Below are 25,827 nucleotides of genomic sequence, written 5' to 3'. Positions count from 1 at the left end.
TTTAGCTCATTATCAAACCGTGCAGACTGATTTTTGGCTTGAAAAACATGATCTTGTAGTTAGTCCCACTTCTGCGCTGTGAGAAACCGCAGGAAGATAAAGTGGTGCTTTGGAGAAGGACGTATTCACCGCCCTTCCTTCTTCCCTCCCAGCTCTCCTTTCTTTTATGGTTTGTAGTTATAACTGAGATTTATGCTTGTTGCTCCACAAATCTTCTCTCTGCCATTATGAGTTTGTCTGAACAGTCTAGAGATGGGGCCGACACTGAGTGATTCTTGAAGTAAATCTATCCAGGGGCACTCCTTGACAGTCAGAGGCAGAGAGGAACTAACTCATAGCACCCAGTGGAGCAGGAGTCTGGATAAATTACCCCTGTCAAGAAGAAGACATGCTGCCACTTTTGTGACCTCTTGCCTTCACAGTGACCCTGGGGGCACAGCTCTCCTGTTTGTGTGTAGAGTGTGTGGGGCGGTGCTCTGGGTCAGTGATCATTCCCTTTACCCAGCTGTGTCTGCCAAGAGGCCTTTCTCTCTGTGTTGACCCAGCCAGCCCCATGGCAAGTGGGTCTTTAGGACCAGGGCCACTTTTTCCAGCCTTATGGTAGCAAGGAGTTGCTGGCAATCAAGCATACAAGTTGATCGATTCCTCTCCTCTCCTCTCCTCTCCTTTCCTTTCCTTCTTTGTTTTCTTTCTTGCCTTTTCCTCTCCTCTCCTCCCCTCCACTCCCCTCTTCTTGTTTCACTCCGTCAGCCAGGCTGGAGTGCAGTGGCGCCATCTTGGTCCACTGCAACCTCTGCCTCCCAGGGTCAAGCTCTTCTCCTGCCTCAGCCTTAGTAGCTGAGATTACAGGTGTGCGCTACCACACCCAGCTAAGTTTTTGTATTTTTAGTAGAGACACGGTTTTACCATGTTGGCCAGGCTGGTCTCAAAACTCCTGACCTCAAGTGATTTGTCCACCTTGGCCTCCCTCCCAAAGTGTTGGAATTACAGGTGTGAGCCACCACACCTGGCCTGATTATTTCTATAAATGGTTTCATTTAACTAGCATTTACCGATAGTGGATTTTGATGGAGAAGGAGAGTAAAGAACAGGTATTAAACATCTTTTAGGCTAGGTATGGTGACTCACACCTGTAGTCCCAGCATCTTGGGAGGCTGAGGCAGGAGGATTGCTTGAGCCCAGGAGTTTTGAGGTCAGCCTGGGCAATGTGACAAGGTGCCATCTCTTTAAAAAATACAAAAATTAGTGGGGCATGGTGGCTACAGTCTGTAGTCCCAGCTACTCTGGAGGCTGAGGCAGGAGGATTGTGTCAACCCAGGAGATCATGATTACGGTGAGTCTGGGTGACAGAGCGAGACCTGTCTCAAAAACAAAACAAAGTCTTTTTTCCCCCCTTTACTATTCTTTTCCTTTGTTGTGTCTCGTCGTCTTGTGTGTACTTTGAAATGTTTACTTTTATTTTAAGTTTTATTAAAAAATTTTTTTTTTGAGACGGAGTCTCGCTCTGTCGCCCAGGCTGGAGTGCAATGGCCGGATCTTGGCTCACTGCAAGCTCCGCCTCCTGGGTTCATGCCATTCTCCTGCCTCAGCCTCCCGAGTAGCTGGGACTACAGGCGCCCGCCACCTTGCCCGGCTCGTTTTTTGTATTTTTTAGTAGAGACGGGGTTTCACCGGGTTAGCCAGGATGGTCTCGATCTCCTGACCTCGTGATCTGCCCGTCTCAGCCTCCCAAAGTGCTGGGATTACAGGCTTGAGCCACCGTGCCCGGCCTTAAATTTTTATTTAATTTTTTTATAGAGACAAGGTCCCACTGTGTTGGCCAGGCTGGTCTCAAACTCCTAGGCTCAAGTGAACCTTCTCTTTAGCCTCCCAAAGTGCTAAGATTACAGGTGTGAGCCACCGGGCCCAGCCTGTGTGTATTTTTTTTTTTTTTTGAGACAGAGTCTCACTCTGTTGCCCAGGCTGGAGTGCAATGTCACGATCATGGTTCACTACAACCTCTGCCTCCCGGGTTCGAGTGATTCTTGTGCCTCAGCCTCCTGAGTAGCTGGGATCACAGGTGTGTGCCACCATGCCCAGCTAATTTTTATATTTTTAGTAAAGACAGGGTTTTGCCATGTTGGCCAGGCTGGTCTTGAACTCCTGGCCTCAAGGGATCTGCCCACCTCAGCCTCCCAAAGTGCTGGGATTACAGGCTTATGTGTACTTTGCGAGTCATTTCGAATCTTTTGTGAAATGAAGCAGGGGTATCAATAAGAACATATTTTTAAAAATGTGTCAGGAGCTTGCATTTGGCATCCCTGTCTGACCAGCTTGCTGTTTGGGCCCCATGGAACATACTCACCAGGCTCTTGGTGCTCTGAACGAGGCAGCTCCTCAGCCAGTCTTTCCCACGCTCGTCTGTACCCCGAGAGCTAGTTTGTCCCTACACCTGTGTACCTGTATTAAATATGATGTAAACGGGTGAACTAAGAGTGTGGAGAGGGTTCTGCAAATATAATGTGTTCTCTTTTTTTGTTTTTGAGATGGAGTTTCGCTCTTGTTGCTGCCCAGGCTAGAGTGCAGTGGTATGATCTCACTTACCGCAACCTTTGCCTCCCAGGTTCAAATGATTCTCCTGTCTCAGCCTCCTGAGTAGCTGGGATTACAGGCATGCGCCACCATGCCCGGCTAATTTTTTGTATTTTTAGTAGAGACGGGGTTTCTCCATGTTGGTCAGGCTGGTCTCGAACTCACGACCTCAGGTGATCCGCCCACCTCGGCCTTCCAAAGTGTTGAGATTACAGGTGTGAGCCACCATGCCCGGCTATAATGTGTTCTATAAAGAGAAATGTGAAAAGAGGGTTTTATGAAAACTAAGTTAAATGCTTTGCTAAATGTGAATTGCTAAAAACACTGCTGTCAAATTAGGTTGAGCGAGATGACAGTTAAACATTAGCGGACGACCATAAACATCTAGAAGATTCTGTACTTTGATTGCTTTACTGATGTCTTGAAGTTCTCACTTTGCTTTAGAAATTGTGGAGGCTGTGTTATGGGTATGGTTTATGCAAGAAAGACATCTGGGAACTTCAGTCTGCGAGCCCACACTCAAAGCAAAGGGCTTGGCGTTACATCAAAAGATCAGCCATAACTGAATGTTTATAGGTTTTCAGTTAATAGGAAATGTTTTAGGTATGTGGAACAGGTTCCATTTTTAATGATTCCCTGCTTTAACTGTTTTTTTTTTTTTTTTTTTTTTTTTTTGAGGCGGAGTCTCGCTCTATCGCCCGGACTGGAGTGCAGTGGCCAGATCTCAGCTCACTGCAAGCTCCGCCTCCCGGGTTTACGCCATTCTCCTGCCTCAGCCTCCCGAATAGCTGGGACTACAGGCGCCCGCCACCTCGCCCGGCTAGTTTTTGTATTTTTAGTAGAGACGGGGTTTCACCGTGTTAGCCAGGATGGTCTCGATCTCCTGACCTCGTGATCCGCCCATCTCGGCCTCCCAAAGTGCTGGGATTACAGGCTTGAGCCACCGCACCCGGCCAACTGATTTTTTGATTAACTGAACAATTACTGTCTCCGATCACATAGGCCAGGAGGGCTTCTACTCTGTGATATTCTGGCCTCGCTGTTGGTGTCTTTATTTTGGTTACTTTGTTTGATTCCAACAAATTTGTGAGAATTACTCATTTTGCAGTGAGGAAACTGAGTCCAGAACATTCAGGTTCCTACAGCTAAGAAGTGGCAGGACTGGGATTCAAAGCCAGTGTCCATGCTGCTGAACCTGTGCAGACGAGGAGAGCAGGTATGGGTGCGGTGTGGACCGCGCTGTCAGGCACACTAGCATGTGTGTGGGGCTCCCGCTGCACAGACGCAGCTGCAGCCGATGCTCAGTGCTGCCTGGTGATTCTGTACCTCCTTTCTGAGGCTGCTGCCTTAGTGTGCTCTCCGTGGTTGGAGTCTTTTGTGTGCATCTTGGCTGTTGAAAAGGCGCCTATTAATTTATCACAGGTGATGTGTGCCTCCTTGTGCTCAGAGGAGGCGTCTGCACCCATGTACCTCACTAATGACAGGTTATGGAATGGAGAGGAGATAATAGGATCTTTTCATCTGATGTCTGTATAGCAAGATGCCATGTCCCTGGTAGCTTCTAGGGGGCAGCAGCCGCTTGTTGTTTTGTCTCCTGCTGGCAGAGAGAAGGTTGGACAATTGAGCAATTTGCTCTGGACTCCAGCTCTTGAAGTGGTGCCTACAGGTCTCCAAGGAGTCACTGGAATCCACATAAGTAAAGAAAATACAATATCCAGGATCTTTTATTTCTACTTTCTCTGCCCCCTCAGGTAAATCCTTTATCTGTGTTTCTATCAACATCCACAAATCCCTCATTGTCGGAGTTAAGGCAGCAAAGTTCACCTGCTTTGAAGATAAGAGAATAGAAATGTCTTTAAGAGAGTAAAATCTTTCTGTCAGATCTTACTTGTTGTCAAGAGCTAGACATTGATAACCCACTCAAATATGTTTAGAGATTTTGAAACTCTCCCCCATGGGCACGTGTCTTTAATTCTGTTGGGAATACCAGTGTCATGTGGTTGATTACCTGTTCTTCCTGTCAGCACTTCCCCCCAACCCCACTCCCTCCCCTCTATCCAAACCAGTCTTACAGAGGTTTCTCTTCAATTCTAGATGACTTATTTCAGAAACACATAAAGGGGAACATTTCAGATGTGCCAGTTTTTGTTTTGTTTTGTTTTTGAGACGGAGTCTTGCTCTGTCACCCAGGCTAGAGTGCAGCAAGCTCCGCCTCCCCGACTCATGCCATTCTCCTGCCTCAGCCTCCTGAGTAGCTGGGACTACAGGCGCCTGCCACCACGCCCAGTTAATTTTTTTTTTGTATTTTTAGTAGAGACCAGGATTTCACCATGTTAGCCAGGATGGTCTCGATCTCCTGACCTCGTGATCCGCCCGCCTCGGCCTCCCAAAGTGCTGGGGTTACAGGTGTGAGCCGCCGTGCCCGGCCTTGGGTGTGCCAGTTTTTTAGACTTGGGGGCCCAAGACTGACATATGGGCAACTTGTGCCTTGTCAGAGTGAGTCCCAGCTCCCTCCCCTCCCAGAAGTGCACCTCCTACTGTGCCCTGAATGCTCCTGCCTGCCAGATCTTCCAGATGTGTGGCTGAGGCAGGTGCCCAGGAGGAGAAAGGCTGGTTGCAGGCAGAACCAGATGGTTGCAGTCCACGTAGGGAAGCAAATTGGCCGCGGCATTTCAGCCATGTGAGGTTTATTTAGGATTAACTAAGAATTCTCAGCCTTGACTCCACTGAGGGAGGAGCGGGTGACCTAGGGCCACTTTCCTGTGGCTTTGCATTCCTTCAGGCTTTCATCTGAAGATCCCAGGGCACTGGGGGAGGGTAGGAGTTTCCATCCAGCTCCATTGCAGAGAGTGGCATTCCTGAAAGACAAAGGCATGTCTCTTTATGCCTTGTTTCTTTTTTGTTTTTTTTTTGAGACGGAGTCTCACTCTGTCGTCCAGCCTGGAGTGCAGTGGCGCGATCTTGGCTCACTGCAAGCTCCGTCTCCTGGATTTACATCATTCTCCTGCCTCAGCCTCCCGAGTAACTGAGACTACAGGCGCCCGCCACCACGCCCGGCTAATTTTTTTGTATTTTTTTGTTGTTGTTGTTAGTAGAGATGGGGTTTCACCATGTCAGCCAGGATGGTCTCAATCTCCTGACCTCGTGATCCGCCTGCCTCAGCCTCCTAAAGTGCTGGGATTACAGGCGTGAGCCACCTCGCCCGGCAAAGGCATGCCTCTTCACCTCACCTCTCCAGCTCTCTCTCTTGTCTGAAAAATGGCAGTTAATAGAATTTGTTAATAAACAGAAGAAATAACGAGAAATAGTGGCACATCATTTGACAGTAAGGTGTTTTGTAATTTCTGTTTATCCAATGATTCTCATTATTATTATTTCTATTGGATTTTTGAAGAATTCAGCCCGGTCCCCAGAGCCCCATTTATAAGGCGTTTTATTTCTTCCTTTATAATATCTAGAAATAACTTTAGTTCCAGAGAAACCCAGATCTATGGTCCCACCCCGCTTCCCAGCTCTGGTTCTCTCCCCTTCCTCTCTACTTGTCTTCTGTGACCTCAGCGGGCTCCCTCAGGTGGGGGTATCCCCTACCGACCAGACTGGCAGAGCTAATACCGGCTGGAGCAACGCTGCAGTGTTTGTTTTTGCAGTTCCTGGATTTGGTTTAATGTACAATTGATTTTTTTAATGTATTTAATCATTTTTTTCTTACCTCTTAAGGATTAACCTGCACAAACCTCATTTTATCCTAAGTGTGGCTTTGGGAGGAAGGGAGGAGAAAATTGAGTTTCTCCAGCTTATTTTATTCTTTTACGGTTTATTTTCCAAATGGCTTTTCCTGCTGAAGCAGCTCTGTATAATACAATGTGTTTTCGTGGCCATTACTTACTCATTACTAACTGGTCTCTCCCGCTTCCCTTTGTCTGTGAACTAAATACAGGGGGCCTCAAGATAATTGGTAGCTCCATCACTGACCCACCAATTACAGATCAGCAGGGAAGGCAGCCCAGGGATGGTTTGTGGTTGGCACAGGCTGCGCACCTAGAAATGTGAGTTATCATTCTCTACCTGCCACCAAGTTGGGCTTGACTAGATCAGTCCTTTCCTAATTTTGGACTTTGGCTTCTCTAATTGCATCACACGGCTCCCTGGTTTACAGGTTTCAGCCTCATTTCATCCCTCCACGTGCTGCTGGTGTCTGTCTTTAGTTCATGCCTCCTTGGCATGTCTACAAAGTATTAATTTGCAGAGGTTTTGTTTCTATTTTCCTTTGAGGTTCCCTGGTGCCTAGAATGGTTAGATGGCAGGCTGCAGATAAATAATTCTGTTGAATCATCAGGTTTCTGTACATTTTTGTCTGCTGTGTCCAAGTAAAAGCAAGTCTTTGTGGGCACCCTATTAAGCCCCCTTTTTGAGCATTTATCTGATTCGTGTTCCAGCTTATGTACTTTGCTCTGGCATGGAGGAGGAAAAGTCCCATTTCCTGCTAGGCTGCCAGGCACTTATGTAAGACTTTTAGGTGCCAGAGTAGGAAAGGAGTCCCTGTGTTGTATGGCCGTATACATTTTGCATGTGTTTCCTGCGTGTTTGGCACCTAGGCACTTTGCTAAGCCCTGTATGGGATGGGCATATACTGTATTGCTCAGCTCCCGGCAGAAAATAGGCACTCATACATATTTGTGGAATGAGTGAGTGTGTGTGCTCAGTTATGTGCAATGGAGATGATGAGCCAAGGAGTTGGATTGCACAGTTGCTGCCTGGCGTCCTGCTAGGAACTTAGGGTGCAACATTCCCACTGGGGCACACATATGCCGACGTTCGGTGGATGACTGCTACGTAGGCAACATAAAGAGGGCATTTTATGAAAGGGAACATCAGAGGAAACATTATAACTGAGACCTTTATAGCCTTTCCATTATTATGGTTTAAATCTTGACAGTCTTTATTTGCAATGACACTGGGACCAGTAGAGACAGTGCTCACTCCCACCTCCTCGTTCTCCCCACATCCTGTTCTGTAGCTGTGTGTGCCGATAGGCATCGTTAAATGTGCAGGCAGCGGGGCCCTGCTTTGTCGAGAAACAGCCCTTTTGACTCAGAAGTTGGAACCCAGATGACTCACCATTCTATTTGTTTTATTGCAACTGTCATTTCATAAAATGCCCTGAAAGCTTTAAACTAGAAATGCCAAAGTGAGGTTTTTGTCTTTTTCATTTTGTTATCTCCTCTGTTTTCTCTAATCTTTTATATTTCTATTTTCCCCTTTCTTTTCAGAGTTATTTTCTCTTTCATTACTCTCTCTTCGTCTGTCCCTCCCTTCCTTCCTGCCTCCCCACTTTGATGACTGTGATGGCATGAGTAGTTGAAGTGGTTTTTGCTAACATCATGATGCGTTCTTTCCAGCTTTAATGCTATCTGATTGAGAGTGTCTCCCCTCAGATTTTTGTGTATTGTTTAGAAATGGAAATGGCCATGCACATCAGAGTTTACATTTTCCTAGGAAAGTCTGCCATGAACTGTAGGACCTATAACTTCTAGAGACTGAGGGACCCTGACATCTGTGGGCTCTGGACCCTGACATCTGTGGACTCTGGACCCTGACATCTGTGTACTCTGGACCCTGACTTCCGTGGACTCTGGACCCTGACTTCCGTGGATTCTGGACCCTGACTTCCGTGGGCTCTGGACCCTGACTTCCGTGGGCTCTGGACCCTGACATCTGTGGGCTCTGGACCCTGACATCTGTGGGCTCTGGACCCTGACTTCTGTGGGCTCTGGACCCTGACTTCTGTGGACTGTAGAATTTATGACTTCTGTGGATTGTGGGGCCTCTGCTTTCCATGGACTGTGGGGCTGTGACTTCTGTGGAACCCCGACCTCTGAATTCTGTGAACTGTGAGACCTCTGACTTCTTTGGCCTGTGGGATCTCTGACTTCTGTGGCCTGTGAGATCTCTCACCTCTGTGGCACATGGGACCTCTGACTGTGGTCTCTGGGCCCTGTGACCTCTTTGACTTCCAAGTCTTCTGTGGACTGCAGGACCTCATCAACATGTGTATTGCCAGAAGAGAGGCTTGACCATGTTAACCTGTTTCTCTCCTGAGGTGTTACATACTAGAATTTCTGCTCAGTCTCATGGCTTAGGTGGGGTGTTGAGTCTAAATTTTTTTTTTTTGAGACGGAGTCTCGCTCTGTTGCCCAGGCTGGAGTGCAGTGGCATGATCTCGGCTCACTGCAAGCTCTGCCTCCCGGGTTCACGCCATCTCCTGCCTCAGCCTCCCGAGTAGCTGGGACTATAGGCGCCTGCCACCACGCCTGGCTAATTTTTTGTATTCTTAGTAGAGACAGGATTTCACCGTGTTAGCCAGGATGGTCTCAATCTCCTGACCTCGTAACCACCCGCCTCGGCCTCCCAAAGTGCTGGGATTACAGGTGTGAGCCACCGCGCCTGGCCTGAGTCTAAATATTTAAGGACTAGAGCTGTCAGACCAGGACTTTCTGGATCTTTTTTTCTGATACCCGACACTGTGGTACTTGACTAAGTCACCTGATTGATGACATGAGCATCACTGGGTGTTGAAACACCTGGCCAGGGAAACAGGGACTTCTGTGGATTCACCCAGAGGATGGCAGACAGATTGTGGAATTTTAATGAAGGTGGGGTGGATCCCTGATGTTCACCTGCTTTGAAGCATAGCAGCATCCCAGCATTAACTTCAGGGGTGTCGGTTGGAAACCTGCACTGGTGTCAGTGGTTATATTCCACATTTGTCAAATCCTTAAATCCAACTGAACTAATTTTAGAAGTAGCTAGTTATAATGAAAAAGAACAATATATTCAGATGCATAGGATCATTTTTAAATGAAATGCTCCCTGTTCTTTTCCTTCCTTTTTTTTAAAATTTTTTTTATTTTTTATAGTGGAGTCTTGCTTTGTCGCCAGTCTGGAGTGCAGTGGCGTGATCTCGGCTCACTGCAAGCTCCGCCTCCTGGGTTCAAGCAATTCTTCTGCTTCAGCCTCCTGAGTAGCTGGGACTACAGGAACGTGCCACCACGCCCAGCTAATTTTTTGTATTTTTGGTAGAGATGAGGTTTTCACAGTAGTTAACAAATTGATGGCTGTGAGTTTTGAAAGTGAGTTCTGTATATACACTGGGGTAGGATTGCACATAGAATGCTGTTTTTCACCCACCTGCCTGGTTGTCTGATTCTAACATAGCTGCTATCCCTGATGCTAGAAATCAGAAAACCACGGGCTGTTCACGTAATACTCTACCCTTCTGGGGCTAAGGTAGGAACAGGCTGGTGGCGGGGTTTGAATCAACATGCTCTCAGTTCCCACCAAAGACCAGTGTGTTCCCCTGTTCCAGCTGACAGCCTGAACAAGAATTCTAAAGTTTCTGTTCGTTTTAATTGAACCGCAGTGAGGGGTGGTCCTATAGCCTGCTTAGGACATGGGTGATTACTCCTAGGGCCTGGGAGCCAAGTGTCCCTCGCAGGCTCCCTCTTGGTTCTCTACCTAAGGATATCTTCCCCTTCCCTGGGCAGGGCCTCTTTGAGGAGCAGGAGGATCTTTTAGTGCTCATGGGCTGCTCATTCCTTGGCTTCTCTGCTGAGCTATCCAGCAGGGGTGCCAATTCTTCCATTTAGCTGACTATTATATAGCCCTTAAAAGGGAAGGGTTTATTTTAGCTGGCTGCTATATTGATGGCTATAGGGACGTTTCTATTTTCACTGGCTGCTATATTGACTGGGAAAGGGAAAGGGGCCGTATTGCCGGGAGCTGTCATATTGACTGTTACAGAAAAGATCTGTATTTAAGCAGTACCAGTGCACTGGGATCTCCCAGGCAGGATATTAATGCTAATTCATCCGCTCACCCCCTGCTGTGAGTGTTATTTGTTTAAATCTGTAGATTCCCACAGCGCGTTTATATCCTCACTAGAGTGAGCTCCGCTCCCTGTAATTATTTAACATTATATGCTGATATAAATTGTAACAGTTAAAGAATGGTAATGAGTAGCCAAAAAAAAAAAAAAAAAGAAGAAGAAAGAAAAGAAGGAAATAGAAAAAAAAGGAAAAAAATAAAATAATATATGCGTGCGCGCGCGCGCGCGCGTGTGTGTATGGTGTTAGAAACAGCAGAGTCACATTCTAAAACAGCAGTGAGAAACTTCTGTCATCCTTTCTCCCAGTTCAGGTTGATTTGTACAGTGCTGCTCAGCCCACGTATTGTGCATCTGTACGTGTGTGTGTGCATCTGTGTGTGTGCGCGCATCTGTATGTGTGTATGTGCATCTGTATGTGCGTATGTGCGTGCGCCTGTGTACGCACGTGGTCGTCACTCGCCAGAAACATGCCATATTGACGTGTGCTATACTGTCTCGTTTGTGCACATGTGTAACAATAGACAATGTTTCCTGGCAGGAAATTGGTCTACTAGCGATTCATCTTCTTGGTGAGTAGCTAATACCTTATTTCGTTCAAGGTTCCACATTAACACAGGAACCTTGGGCCTAAGACGCAACTCTAGGGAAAGCCACTGGGGAAAGCTCAGTTGGGATTGAACTAATAGGCCATTGGGTGTCACTGTCGTTCTACTGGCTATAGTAGAAGGAGGGGTTATCTGATGGGGAAACAATTTCAAAAGAAAGAAGTTTTTCTGCTTGAGTTGGAGGTGTTGTCTATTTGAGATGTTTGTCTCTCATTTTGAGGTTCCTTTAAAAAAGTAGTTTGCTTGTTTTTGCTACACCAAGCTTCTAGCATTTTTATTGTTCTTGAAAATTGTGTGCCGATTGCGATCTGGCAATAACCTGCAGTGCATCTAGATGAGAACTTCTGTGTGCAGAAAACTGTCCCTGTTAAAAGCCTGGGTGACAAGGAGAGCTGATTTGGGCAAGAACTTGAAAAAGGAGGGAGAAAATCTCCTTGGGCAAATGCTTGCCACTCCCCTGCCGCCTGCCCCTTTGTAGGTGGGAAGAGAGTGTGGAGAGAGAGCCAGGCCTGGTCACAGAAGAGTGGGCTCCGTCCTCCAGCGGGCTCTCCAGCAGCATGGATCTGTGCCAGGCTTCACCACAATTCATACTGTGTCAGTTTAATAAATGCACTACTTAAATTATGAAATTACAAAAGAAAAAAGAGAATGCACTTATTCAGACTCTTAATACATTAAAAATAAGGCATTAAAACTCTGACTTTTTTTTTTCTTCCAGAATCAATAATGAACAGGAAGGGTTGTAGACATTAACAGTCATGGACATTCAAACTCTTATACATAAATTATCTTAGAAAAATGCACATAAGACTTGAATAATGTAAATACATTAATGCATTTAATAATTTAAACATTAAAGCGCAAGCAGGAATTTGAGGCCGAGGCTGTTCTGAGGTAAGGGATTGGTCCTAGAACTCGTGTGTCCCAGGATCGATGGGTGGTTTCCCCTTGAGATACCCTGGAAAGAGAGTGCCTGGCCGGCCTATGTAGCCAAGAATCCCTGGACATTCCTGATCTCAGCTGCCTCCCAGCCTCTTATTTTTGCATATCCTGAGCTTCCTTCTCAGTTTCGTGTTCTCTACTCCTGTGCTTCTAATTGTTTGTTAGAAAACTAAATGTTTCCACTTCAAAGAACAATGAACTTTGAGAATGTCTTGGTTGAAAAACCAAACCAAGCAGCTCTGGCTGCTTCTCTGCTTGTGATTTGGGAAAAAGGAAGTGGTTGCTCCTTGTAATCAGCCTGTCCTGTCTCAGCCTGGAACTCCACTGTGTGCTGTGGTCAGGGGATCCAGGTTGTGACATGCTGACAGATTTGAAGACTGGATCTAATGGGAGAGCACAAACGATATCATATCCTATATTAGCCTCTGTGTGTTGGGCATAACGATGGCAGGTAGCCATGCCAGGAAACAAGACAGGTGCCATGGAGTTAGACTCAGTGGTCTGTGATCATACCTTGCTTTGATTTGAGGGTTTAACCATTGGAGAGACTGATGTTACCTTTTTTTCCCCTTTCTTCCAAAATTGTATTTGCAACAGCACAAAGTCACTGGAAACCCCTTTTCTGGCAGAATACCGAATGATCTAATTCAATTTTTGACGTCTGCACTATGAAATACCCTGGGCAGAACTAAGAAGCCAGGCCTACGTATCTTGAGTTTTCATTTATTAATGCTAATGCTGTTCTCTGGTTGTTCCCCAGACCTATTTTATAGTCCAGATCACAGATGAGAAACTAGAACTGTAGAAAGTGTGTTACTGAGTACATATTCTGAGAACTTTTTCTCTCTTTGTAGAAGAGTGTGTCTGTTTGGTCAGTAATGCAAATGTTCCACTGGGTTTGCCGTGGGACCCACTGGCTTTGCCGTGGGACCTTGAGGAACGGTTATCAGATGGTAGTGACTGAACCAAACCTGTTTTAATTATTGCCAGGTCCGTGGGAGTCTTACAGGATCTCAAATCTCCTGCCTGAAACTTTACCTGGGATTGTCTTGATTTGACCCAATCCTCAGCTGTGCTGGCATCTGTGACTTTGTTTGCAACCCTTTCTAGTCTTTGTTGTGGCCGAGGACAGTCTGGTCTCCCAGCTAACATGGGTACAAAACAGCTTCTAGCTACTTTCAGGAGAATAGCTATGGGTTGACTTGGCATCTGAAGCAGATACAAACACATTAGGCGGAGCTGTCCCAGAACAGCCAGAAGGAAAACCAGTACTTTAAAAACTGGTAGTCAGGTATTGGTTTAGAAAGAAAGTGGTTTGGAGAATGGGTGAGGACAGCCTGGTGAGTGATCCCGAGGTCAGTGGGCTGTCCTTGGGATGCGCTCATATTCTGTAGACCTGGAGAGCAACAGCCGTTCCTCACAAGCCCTTCTCCACCTGTTTTGTTTTAAGGTGGCAGAGCCTTTCTTCGCAGTTTTAGTTCAGCCTTGGGATGACAGTCAGACCTCGGTTTGTTCTGTTCTGTTCTTTTCCAGTTTTCAGAGCCCAAGCCTGCCCCCTCTGTTGCTTGTCCAGCCTTGACCAGTGGCTGTCTTCAGCCTGCACTCTGCATTGCATCCCAGCAGTAGGAAGAACTGAGGTCAGGGGAGCGCGTGAACCAGGGAGAATCGAATTCTCTTTGGATTTTGCTGGTCACACCCAGAAAAGCTGCTTTCTCTTCCCTTAAGTTCCAAGAACTGTTTGATGGCTTTAACTGCACAATTGACTTGTGCCAGATTGAGATGTGTTGAACTGGGCAGTGGAGGCGGGGGTGAGGGGCAACTCCCTCTCCTATTGGGGGCAGAGTGCTGGCTGCATCAGGCAGTGATCAGGTAGGCACTGATCGGGTCGGTTCACCCTCTGATATAGCCTGTATGCAGATTTCCTTTGAAGAGAGAGGAGTCAGGTTCATTAATTAAAGGAGCCTGGCTTGAGAGGCCTGTAATTATAGGTGCTAGAAATCTGAATTTTAAGAGGTCTGTGCAGCTGCATTTTGAAAAATGTAGGGAGGCACCGAGAAGTAGTGGTTGTGGGCAAGAATGTGGCTGAACCAGATTTTGGAGGTTCAGGTTTTGGCAGGCTTCCCCTTTAAATTCATATTTATTCTTTCTTTCCATTTTGTTCTTCTTTTTTTTTTTTTTCTAAATGGGAAGCAGAACCTGTGATTTTTTTTTTTTTTTTTTTTTTTTTGGATGAAGGTTCCACCCTGTGACCGAGAGGCTAGCATTGTCAGAGTATATGGGGGGCAGAAAGGAGTTGCTGTAAACTAGAAGATGCTTAGTTTTTGAGGAAACAGGGGACATCTTTGGGCCTTAGGGATTCAGTATTTGAAAAAAATGTATTTCTTTCTTGAAATGAGTGAGGGGAGCAGGGAGCAGAAACCCAATTTGAATGTAGTCTAGGGAGGTAAGTCCGGGGCAAATGGTGGACTCTAGAACCTTTGTCCCAACTTGACTTCCCCAGAACAGTGTCTGTTCTTCTGTCATGCGTCACTTTTCCATGTGAACCCTGAGTTACAAACAGAAAATTTCAGACCTTTATGGGAAGTCCTGACCTGTACCTTTTCTTTCTCATTTCCTCAGTTATTTGTAGGTTGACCTTTTGTTTTGGGTGCTTTTTCTCTCTCCTCTCCTTAAAAAAAATTATCCCTTTTTGCTTCTTGTCAAAAAATCTTTATTTCAGTCCCTGACTATTTGCATCTCTGTTAATTAAGCATGGCTAATTTGATATGTAGATGGGATGGGGAGGGTTAAGGGTTAGATGAATAGAGGTTTACTCCCTGCCTCCCCCGGGTGGTGGGCAGGGGTGCGCCACAGACCTGCAAGACTGAACAGCTGCACACGGCTGACGGCAAACCCGATGCCGGGGGAACCTCCTCTCTGCCTCACTGGTTTTGTCTCCTTGGGGATATTGATAGCATCATCCCGTTTCACAGACTGGACCCTCTGTGAAGGGCTGAAAAAATAAAATATAAAGGCCAGTTCTCTGTGCTCTTTTCTTACATTCTTGTAGTGTATATATTGGGAAATCCACGGGTGAACCCGTACACTGTAGAATAGAACACAAGTGTCCAAGACTCTCCCTTGGTGCATTTACAGTATGCAAATTCCAATTCCAATTAGATTGCAACCTCTATTTAGCAGAGTGGTTCTGTGAAATAAATAACTTTTGAAGAAGGAGGACTACTATATAAAATAAATATATATATTTTCCTTCAGTTGGCTGCACAGTGCTTCCTGCGTTCCCAGCCCTTGCCCGAAATGCTGATTCTGAAGCATCTTTGGACTCTTTACGGAAGAGATGCTTCTCCTTCACTTCCTGGCACAGGGATTTCATCCTTGATTTACAGCGCTCAGCTTGTTAGCGCCGGTGAAGGGGAGAGTTGGTGTGAAGGTCGTTATGTCCGTTTTGTCCTCTTGGAGAGAAAGTGAGGGGGTGTGTTTCTTGCCGTGTGCTTGTCGTGGTAGTGGTGGAGTTCGAGAGGCCCCCGGTTCTGTCAAAAGGAGTCAAGTCAAACTCCCGTCCTCTCTTCTTCATCCTCTGTACTACACATTGTCCAACAGGGGGGGAATGATTTCCAAAATGGAATTCAGAATTTCAGGAAGAGTAGCATACCACCGAGTAGACAGCCTCCCCCCCTTTTCACATTCTCCCCTCCTCAGCCCAGCCATGACAAACTGACAGATAATTAACAGATCAGGCCCTCCTATTAGACGTGCCCCATGCTGGAAGCTGCTCTTGGCTTTATGCAGTCCTTTAGCAGCTCTGTATGTGTGGGTGGTGCCGCACTAAGTGGCCATAGCAGAGGGCAGGGAGTGCTTTGGGAAAAGCAAACAGAATGCTCTTTGGAAGAGAGAGTGCTTAAGAGGGAGAGAAGGGGCAGTAAGGTGCCTGGCTTGAAAGCACCTGGTGAAAAGACTTGGACTTTCAGGGTTGTGATCCGGAATACCATCGCCCGTCTCAGGGAATGTGCGCTGGGTTATAATAGGATGCCTGATTACAAAGAACATTTTGAAGGCCACTTCCCAGGCCAGGCTGTGCATTAGGTGCACTCATCCTTCGCTGTAACACTGTGCTGGACTTGCAGAATTGGAAGTGGGCAGCCTGTTGTGTTTCAGCTTTGGCATTAAATATTTCTACACAGACACTGCCCTATGTGGCTTTCTTTCGGCTACCTAACTTTTCTTTCCCCGGTGGAAAGAAGAATTCATTGTGAGAAAATTCATTTCTACTTACTAGTGAGTTTTATAAACTACTTTTCTTTGTTTTGGGGGACAGGGACTTGCTGTGCTGCTCGGGCTGGAGTGCAGTGTGCAAACACAGTTTACTGCAGCCTTGACCTTCGGGCTGAAGTGATCCTCCCTCCTCGACCTCCATATAGTTGGGACCATAGATGTGTGCCACCACACCCAGCTTATTTGAAATTTTTGTTGTTGTTGAGCAGAATTGGTGAGAGTAAAATAAAAATAAATTAAATAAATAATTTTTTTGGTAGCGATGGGGGGTCTCACTTTCCTGGGTCTCCAATTCCTGGGCTCAAGCGATCCTGTTGCCTCAGTCTCCCACAGTGCTGGGATTACAGGCATGAGCTGTTGTGTCTGGCCTTTTTCTTCTTCTTCTTTTTTTTTTTTTTTTTCATTTTTTAACTAGAGACAAGGTCTCACTCTGTCACCCCAGGCTGGGGTGCAGTGGTGCGGTCATAGCTTACTGCAGCTTCAACCTTCTGAGCTCAACCAGTCATCCTGCCCCAGCCTCCCAAGTAGGTAGAATCACAGGCATATGCCAACCTGCCCAGCTAATTTTTTAATTTTTTGAAGAGACAGGATTTCACTGTGTTGTCTAGGCTGGTTGCAAACTCTTGGCCTCAAGTGATCCTCCCACCTTGGCCTCCCAGAGTGCTGGATTACAGTCATGAGCCACCATGGCCGGCCCTGAAAACTACTTTTCTGCTTCCCTTATGGTGGCCACCTTTCTCATCTTCATGATTTGAAATATTAACATATAGATAAATATAGCAACATGTAGGGGCTACACATAGGCTCAGGTCCTTGGGCCTGGCATGTTAAAGCAGAAAGAAACACCTAATTGCATCAAAACCACTCTTAAGTTCATGTATGTGGAGCCCATCAAGCTGAAAGCATCCAGACAGCATCTGCTGTTATCAAATCACTCGTGAATCCAGCTAATTAAAATAGAGCTTCATTTTTCTGAACCATTGTTTGGCAGGAATTCGAAACGGGTCTAACCCAATTTCTGCGTGTTTATGAGCCTTTATTATATCAGAGGTACTTTTCTGTAAATGTACAGGGCAGCGTTAAATGAATTGATCCACACAGTATCACTGTAGACGCACTATGGACTTGCTAATGATTTCTCTTCCAGCTTTCTGGTTTCCAGACATACCCTTGAAAGCTTTATCTTCTCTTTTTCTCTCCTCTGCTCTTTGTTGTTGTTGTTTTTTTTTTTTTTTTTTTTTTTTAACATTTTAAACTTTCCTTTTACTTTTTAATCTTCTTTTTTATTTGGAAATAGGAAAAATATCCCCTTAAAGAAGTTTTCTTTTCCATCCCTCTTTTTCTTTTTCTTCCTCTCTTCCTGTTTTTGCTTTTCTCCTAGTGGATAAGATTTGTCTTTTCTCTCTTTATTTCTTGCTGTTTTCTATTCTCTCCTTTTCTTTTTCTGTCTTATCTTTTCTCCCTTTTATACTTTCTCCCATTCCTTTTCTCTAATCTTCTCTTTCTCCTTTTTCTCTTCTGTCTCCTCCCATTTTCCCTAATAAAATGTTCTTACACCTTTGTCTCCACACGCAGATACTGACTGGGGCAGACGGGGTGCCTGTGGAGGCTGAGCTATCTGGCTGCTCTAAGATGATGTCAGCCGATTTTACTTCTCTGAATTTGCTTTCATGCTTTATTTTAGGTTTTAAAAAGATTTTTCAAACCACATCTACTCTGCTTTATAGTCTATAATCCTACTTTGAAGATGAAAAGTGTTATATAAATGCTAACTAATTATTCCTTGTAACACTTTGTGAGTCTCTAAGCAGTATTAGTTCCATTTTACAGATGAGGAAGCAGAAACAGGAAAGGTAAGTAGCTCTGAAAGTTACTGAAGAAGTTGGTGACTGAGTTAGAATTAAACCTGGCTCATCTTTGGCTTTGCTTTTTGATTACCACCTTATGGGTGTTGACTTTCTCCCCCTAAGAATCATACATATTTAAGGTGAGGTTGAGTGAATACCATCCCCTTGGCCCCTTCTCATTATATACTTTTAACCTTCTGAAGTTTCATTTGTAGTCTTTAGATGTTAAATGAATTTCTAGGTAATTCCTGGGAAAGAAGGATTCTGAACCACTTGTGGGCTGGTAAAAACCCTGTCTGTTACAGTCTCAAAGCAGAATGCTCACTTTCTCTTTCCAACACTTCCAGTAAGTGGGCCCACGTCACACGTGCTGGCTCCAATGATCGTAGCGTTGTAGGAAGCGCTGCCATATTTGATTGAATTTAGCCATTCTGGAATGGCGTGTTCATGAAGTCGGCTCTTGCATTACTGTGGCCTTTATTATTGCTAATGCAATTCTGACGCTACAGGTGCAGCCTCGGCTCTTCCAGAAAGGGCAAGGCTGCTTTTACGAAACGAAAGAGCAGAATTTATGAAACTGTTGCACAGTGAGGCCAGTGTTCACCTTTAGTTACTAAGCAGAGTAAGGGAAATAAATGCTTTTATAGAAAAGATAGCCGGCGACAGCAGTCTATCCTGATTCCTCACCCAGCATTGTCTCAAAAAGTGAATCAGGTAATATTGTTCCCAGACAGAGAACGAGGACCAATGGATAGAAGGTTCAGGAAAGTAGATTTCAACTCAGTTTAAAGAGGCACTCCTGAAAATGAGCTGACAGTCTCTTAAGGGAGTAGTTTCGCTGGTCATTATGAGCATTCAAGAGGAGGCTTCCTGATCATTTGTCAGGGTTGTTGAAGAGGGGAGTCCCTAGGCCATGGGTGGGACCAGATGTCTCAAGATCTCTTTTGGCTTCTTTCCTTGTCTTAGATTGCTACAGCAAAAACAGCATCTTTCCTGGTTCTATTTTGACTTTACAAGTGGCTGGTGTACTGTGAGGACCTGTGAATGCTCAGTACCCTATTCATTATTTAATCTCTGGCTTCCTGCTTCTTAATCTAACAAGAATCAAAGCCGTTCTTGTTCAATTCAGGAAAACCACCATCTCTGGCACCTAGAATGAGGCATTCTGGATAGCCACGTTTTCTGGATGGTCATCAAGAGCCATTTGAAAGCAGAACAAAACAAAACACTTTAAAACTTTTGGCTGGGAATTATGTAAAATGGATTACATACTTTCTTGCTTTATTAAGCTGAATATCTGGAATATAATTTAATCCTGATGACTCAGTATTGTCATTTTAGATAAACATGTTTATATGGTGTTATAAGCATAGCTCTGTTTTCAAAACCTGTTGAAATATAGATATGTTGTGTATTTGCCCCTGCTTGAAATGACTCCACCGATTCTAAATGACCCCAAACTAATAAGCTTTTTGAATTTTTTTGTTTGCTTTTCATGGATGTTTCTCTCTTGACATTTGCTGTTAGGCTTTTTTTGCCGTCACGTCTTTGTTCTGTGTCTCTGTACTAGCTGGCTCCTTCCTCCGTTCTCATTTGCAGCTTTTATCTTCTATGATTTGGATACCAGATAACTAAGCTTGTATATAAAATAAATGGTAGTGTGAAGAAAGCTTCGCTACATATAAAATATATAGAATTTGTAATATCTTTTTTGGCTGCCCTGATTTCTTCTCCTATTCCCTGTCTCCTCCTTCTCTGTTGGTCTTCTCCTTTTTTTGAATTGAGTGTGAGCTTGGAGAGATAAAATCTGGAAAGACTGGGTCTTGTCCTTGACCTAAGCCCGTATCTCTGGCCCAGGTTGCCTCATGGAATCAACTTAGAAATTATGAAATGGCACAGCTAGGGGGTCCTGAAGGTCATCTGTTTAACCCCTTATTTTATAGCAATGAAGGAATCTGAGGCACTGAGTGGGGACATGAGAGGCCAGGTTCATGACAGTATTTGTGTAAGGTTAAAAAAAAAATCTTGTAGGAAAATTCTCTGCTGGCTTATCAGCAAGTTCAGAATTAAAGTACATAAACCAAAAAAGGCTTCTGTTTGTGGCAGCATTTGGCTGTGTTTGCACTCAAGACTGTTATCGATATTCTAGGAGAAGCTTTAATCCTTTCATTCAAACTTACAAGAAATGCTGTTTCCTTTTAGTTAAAAAAAAAAAAAAGTCCAAGAGAGCATTTGATTTGAGGAACCAAAAGTCTAGAAAATGTATCCGGGAGTCCTCGTCAATTTGGGGCATAATGAAATATAAAAAATACTCAATAAAAGCTCCTTTATTACTTTAACTGTTTAAATGTAGAGTTTTTAGCCATCAGGTTAATGTTTTGGTATCATTTTTTTATTTGATTGTGAGCACTTTTCCAGGTAGCTCTGCCACTCGAGCGCTAATCAGATTCCCACAGATAAATGGTGCTAGCTGTAGCCTGACATCACTGCGTTTTTGCTTCAACATTATTTTATTTTATTTGGTTTTCCTGTAAAAGTTAATAACTCCATGTCCATGTGTTTAAACTGGCAAGAAGAGAGAGAGAAAGGACAGTGAGCAGAAAAGGATGAGGGATATTTCAGGAAGCTTATGTAAAATTCAGGAAATTTAGGGATTTTTGTAATTTCCAGGTATCTTACCTTGTGAACAGTATGTGAAGAATCAAGAAGTTTACAAAGCAAGATGGTAATTCATAATTCTTCAGATAAAAAGTGAACTTCTCTGTTTCTCAGACGGAGCTGGGAAAAATTTGAAAGGAGTTACCGTTGATTTACAGGAGGAAGATGCTCAGTAAACTGATTTGCTTAATGGTGAGAAATGTGTAAATTTTGTGTTAATCATAAGTAAATTACATGCTCATCTGGCATCTCCTAGATGACCAAGATGGGGAAGATCATCAGATGTAGGGCATAAAGACCCTCCTTTTCATCTTCTCGTTATTAGTAGGACAGTGGCTCTTGGCCAAGATGGCTCTGGTACTCAGTAGGCCTTTGTGGAATCATTTGTTTTATTGATTGATTGATTGATTTTTAGAGACAGGGTCTCACTCTGTCACCCAGGCTAGAGTGAAGTGGCACAATCATAGCTCAGTGTAACCTCAAACTCCTGAGCTCAAGCCATCCTCCTACCTAGCCTCTCAAGTAGCTGGAGCGCCACTACACCCAGCTATTTAAAAAAAACAGTTTTTTCTTTTGAAAAAATGGAGTCTTGCTATGTTGCCCAGGCTGGTCCCGAACTCCTGGCCTCAAGCCATCCCACCTCCCAAAATGCTGAATTATAGGTATGGGCCACCATACCCAGCCGGGATCATTTATTTTTTAAAGTGTGTGTTTGTTTATTGGTAGCTGTGCTGGCTAATAATAGGGATGTTTATGGTATTTAGTGAAAGGTTGCTGAATGGTTCAAAGCCATTAGGACTACTTTTGGGTTCTTTTTGTGTGTGATGGATTTCCTTACTAAGCTGAAAATTTCTAAATTAGGGTTTATTAGAGAAGGCAACTGGACTGATATCTCTTGATTCAGTTTCTCTTCCAAACTTGTACCTTGATACTAAAGATAGTCTGTGGGTACAAATCTGATGATGGCTGTGATAATCAATTTCACAGCCCTTATGTCATTACCTCTGAAAGATGTGTAAAAGAAAAAATGACATTTTCCTCATCTGCATCAGCAGTATAGCTTGTATTGCTTTCCTGTGTTTCACACTTTGTGTTGATATGTTACTTCTGAAGTCGTCTACAAGGGTGAGACCTGTGTTAGATACTACTCTTCTAGAAATTGGAACCTGACCACCAACTTGACCCCATGGAGAGCCCATTCCTGGCCACTCTCTGGGGTGCTTGGTGAGCAAGGTGACTTTCCTCTGACAGTAGCTGATTGCATATGACTATTTGAATAGTAAGTTTCCAATCCTTGTCATTTCACTGTCAATTTGAAGATTTTTTTTTCATTGAAATGGAGTGTCACTCTGTCACCTAGGCTGGAGTGCAATGGCATGGTCTCAGCTTACTGCAACCTCCACCTCCTGGGTTCAAGTGATTCTCCCGTCTCAGCTTCCCGAGTAGCTGGGACTACAGGCACGTGCTACCATACCTGGCTAATTTTTGTATTTTTAGTAGAGACAGGGTTTCACTAAGTTGATCAGGCTGGTCTCGAACTCCTGACCTCGTGATCCGCCCGCCTCGGTCCCCCAGAATGTTGGGATTTTGGGTGTGAGCCTCTGCGCCTGGCTGATTTCTTTTTTCTTTTTTCTTTTTTTTCTTTGTTTTTTTGAGACAGAGTCTCGCTCTGTCTTCCAGGCTGGAGTGCAGTGGCATGATCTCAGCTCAGAGCAGCCTCTGCCTCCTAGGTTCAAGCGATTCTCCTGCCTCAGCCTCCCTAGTAGCTGGGACTACAGGTGCATGCTGCCACACCCAGCTAATTGTTTGTATTTTAGTAGAGACGGGGTTTCACCTTTCACTGTGTTAGCCAGGATGGTCTCGATCTCCTGACCTTGTGATCCACCTGCCTCAGCCTCCCAAAGTGCTGGGATTACAGGTGTGAGCCACCACACCTGGCTTTTTTTTTTTTTTTTTTTTTTTTTTTTGAGACAGAGTCTTGCTCTGTTGCCCAGGCTGGAGTGCAGTGGCGTGATAGCTCACTGCAGCCTCCACCTCCTGGGTTCAAGTGATTCTCCTGCCTTAGCCTCCCAAGTAACTGGGATTACAGGTGTGAACCATCACGCCCAGCTAAGTTTTGTATTTTTAGTAGAGACAAGGTTTCGCTATGTTGGTCAGGCTGGTCTCAAACAGCTGATCTCAGGTCATCTGCCCACCTTGGCCTCCCAAAGTGCAATTTGAAGATTTTTAAGTCTGCCAGTTTACTGCATTATGAATTACACTTTTGGAACCCATACTTTAATTTTTGTTTAGGCCATTAAAGAATCTAAGGTACTATAGGTTGAGTATTCTTGATCCCAAATGCTTGGGACCAAAAGTGTTGGATTTTGGATTTTTTCAGATTTTGAATATGTGTATAATACTTACTGGTTGAGCATCTCTAATGTGAAAATCCCAAATCCGAAATGCTCTAGTGAGCATTTCCTTTGAGCATGACCTTTGACCGTCATATTGGCACTCAAAAAGTTTTGGATTTTGGAGCATTTTGGATTTTGGATTTTCAGATTAGGGATGCTCAGCCTGTAGCAGGATCTAGGACTTGGTGGCATCCTATTAGTAGTAGCAGAGCTTAATTGTTTACCTCCTTCTGTTTTCTGGTAGGTCTAAAGAAAATTCTTAGGCCGGGCACGGTGGCCCACACCTATAATCCCAGCACTTTGGGAGGCTGAGGTGGGCAGATCACTTGAGGTCAGGAGTTCAAGACCCTCCTGGCCAACATGGTGAAACCTTGTCTCTACTAAAAATACAAAAATTAGCCAAACGTGGTGGCATGTGCCTGTAATCCCAGCTACTCAGGAGGCTGAGACAGGAGAATCGCTTGAACCCAGGAGGCAGAGGTTGCAGTGCTGAGATAGAGCCACTTTACTCCAGCCTGAGTGACAGAGCGAGACTCCATCTCAAAAAAAAGAGAGAAAATTTGTGGGCCGGGCATGGTGGCTCACTCCTGTAATCCCAGCACTTTGGGAGGCCGTAGCGGGCAGATCATGAGGTCAGGAGATTGAGACCATCCTGGCCAACGTGGTAAAACCCCGTCTCTACTGAAAATACAAAAATTAGCTGGGTGTGGTGGTGTGCACCTGTAGTCCCAGCTACTCACTCGGGAGGCTGAGGCACAGGAATCGCTTAAACCCAGAAGGTGGAGGTTGCAGTGAGCCGAGGTCGTGCCACTGCACTCCAGCCTGGTGACAGAGCAAGACTCTGTCTCAAAAAAAACATTAAAGAAAATTTGTAGGGCCGGGCGCGGTGGCTCATGCCTGTAATCCCAGCACTTTGGGAGGCCGAGACGGGCGGATCACGAGGTCAGGAGATCAAGACCATCCTGGCTAACACAGTGAAACCCCGTCTCTACTAAAAAATACAAAAAAACTAGCCGGGCGAGGTGGCGGGCGCCTGTAGTCCCAGCTACTCGGGAGGCTGAGGCAGGAGAATGGCGTGAACCCGGGAGGCGGAGCTTGCAGTGAGCTGAGATCCGGCCACTGCACTCCAGCCTGGGCGACAGAGCAAGACTCTGTCTCAAAAAAAAAAAAAAAAGAAAAAAGAAAATTTGTTTCTTGCTATCTTTTGAATTTGGACTCATTCTAGGCTATGAGTAGTTCTTTTTTTTGGTATTCAAATTTATTTTTTAGCATTAGGTCATTCTCTAATTTTCTTTTTTTTTTTTGAGATGGAGTCTCGCTGTATCTCCCAGACTGGAGTGCAGTGGCACGATCTCGGCTCACTGCAAGCTCCACCTCCCGGGTTCACGCCATTCTCCTGCCTCAGCCTTCCGAATAGCTGGGACTACAGGCACCCGCCACCATGCCCAGCTAATTTTTTGTATTTTTAGTAGAGACGGGGTTTCACCGTGTTAGCCAGGATGGTCTCCATCTCCTCACCTCGTGATCCACCTGCCTCGGCCTCCCAAAGTGCTGGGATTATAGGCGTGAGCCACTGCGCCCGGCCCATTCTCTAATTTTCTTATGGGGTGTTTGGTAGAATTGCCTTTTATTTATTTATTTATTTGTTTGTTTGTTTCCAAGACGGAGTCTCACTCTGTCACCCAGGCTGGAGTGCACTGGTGCAATCTTGGTTCACTGCAACCTCTGCCTCCCAGGTTCAAGTAATTCTCGTGCCTCAGCCACCCTAGTAGCTGAAACTATGCACCACCACACCTGGCTAATTTTTGTATTTTTTTTAGTAGAGACGGGTTTTGCTATGTTGGTCAGGCTCCTCTCAAACTCCTGGTCTCAACTGATCCACTCGCCTCGGCCTCCCAAAGTGTTGGGATTATAAGCATGAGCCACTGCACTTGGCCTAGAAGTGCCTTTTAAAGACTCCTTGAAGGTTTTAGTTTTGTGCAGTGTGTGGGCTGATGGTAACCAGAATTTCTTGGTCCAGAGCTTATCTTCCTTGGAATTCAGGAGTCCATCTTCTTGCCCTTAGAGCAGGTGGCCCTAAGCCCTTGAGAGGGGATCCTGCCTTGCACCACCTGGGGGTCACCTATTCAGTAGCTGACCCCCAGTGATGCCTTAATGTTTGAGGTTGCCATTATCCATGACACAACCTTTTTTCGTCTCCTTCCTAATCATCCCGTAGTTTAATAGTGCATGACTAGAGAGCTTCACCAATCTCCATCTGGCCGAACTTCAAAAGAAGTGGAAACTGAAGCAGGATTTCATCTGCTGAGCATCTGAAGCTACTGGAGGTTGGGAGAAATGCCTTTCAGAAAACGTGAAATTCAACCAGTGGTGGAGAGAAAGAGACTAGGAAATAGAGGCAGTGGTATCATTAGAGAGGTGCTGGGGACTGTGTGCCACATATTTTTAGTGTTGGAGTCACCCACCACCGTCACTGTGTGAGCTCACAGTTCTCTCAGGGAGCATCTTGGACACTGAGTCATTACATTCCTTTAGAGTGATTTAACTCAACAGCTTGACACCTTCATTAATTTTACAACACGAAGCCTGGGTGCTCTCTGCTTCCTCTTTAACAGTGCAGGGAAATTAGAGGAATATTGAAAATATAAAAC

At 45.1% G+C, this 25,827-nt stretch overlaps 1 protein-coding gene across 3 annotated transcripts in view; it reads left to right on the top strand.

Annotated features, from left to right (window-relative positions):
• Positions 1–25,827, top strand: part of PEX14 (peroxisomal biogenesis factor 14) — a 160,939-nt gene that overhangs the window by 32,400 nt on the left and 102,712 nt on the right. Inside the window, exon 1 of one of the 3 annotated variants that reach the window (XM_030941702.1) lies at positions 7,985–8,711. The exons of 1 other annotated variant lie outside the window; for it this stretch is intronic. Coding sequence is in view for 1 of the 2 variants with exons in the window: in XM_030941701.1 (XP_030797561.1) it covers positions 9,219–9,224 (6 nt within the window). In the remaining variant the exon portion in view is untranslated. Of the gene's footprint in view, positions 1–7,984; positions 8,712–9,016; positions 9,225–25,827 lie in introns of those variants that run through there. One more of the 3 variants, XM_030941701.1, reaches the window with a different exon arrangement.

The sequence above is a fragment of the Rhinopithecus roxellana genome, chromosome 12 (genome assembly GCF_007565055.1).
Source record: "Rhinopithecus roxellana isolate Shanxi Qingling chromosome 12, ASM756505v1, whole genome shotgun sequence".
NCBI lineage: Eukaryota > Metazoa > Chordata > Mammalia > Primates > Cercopithecidae > Rhinopithecus > Rhinopithecus roxellana.
This window is presented reverse-complemented; position numbering and strand designations above follow the sequence as displayed.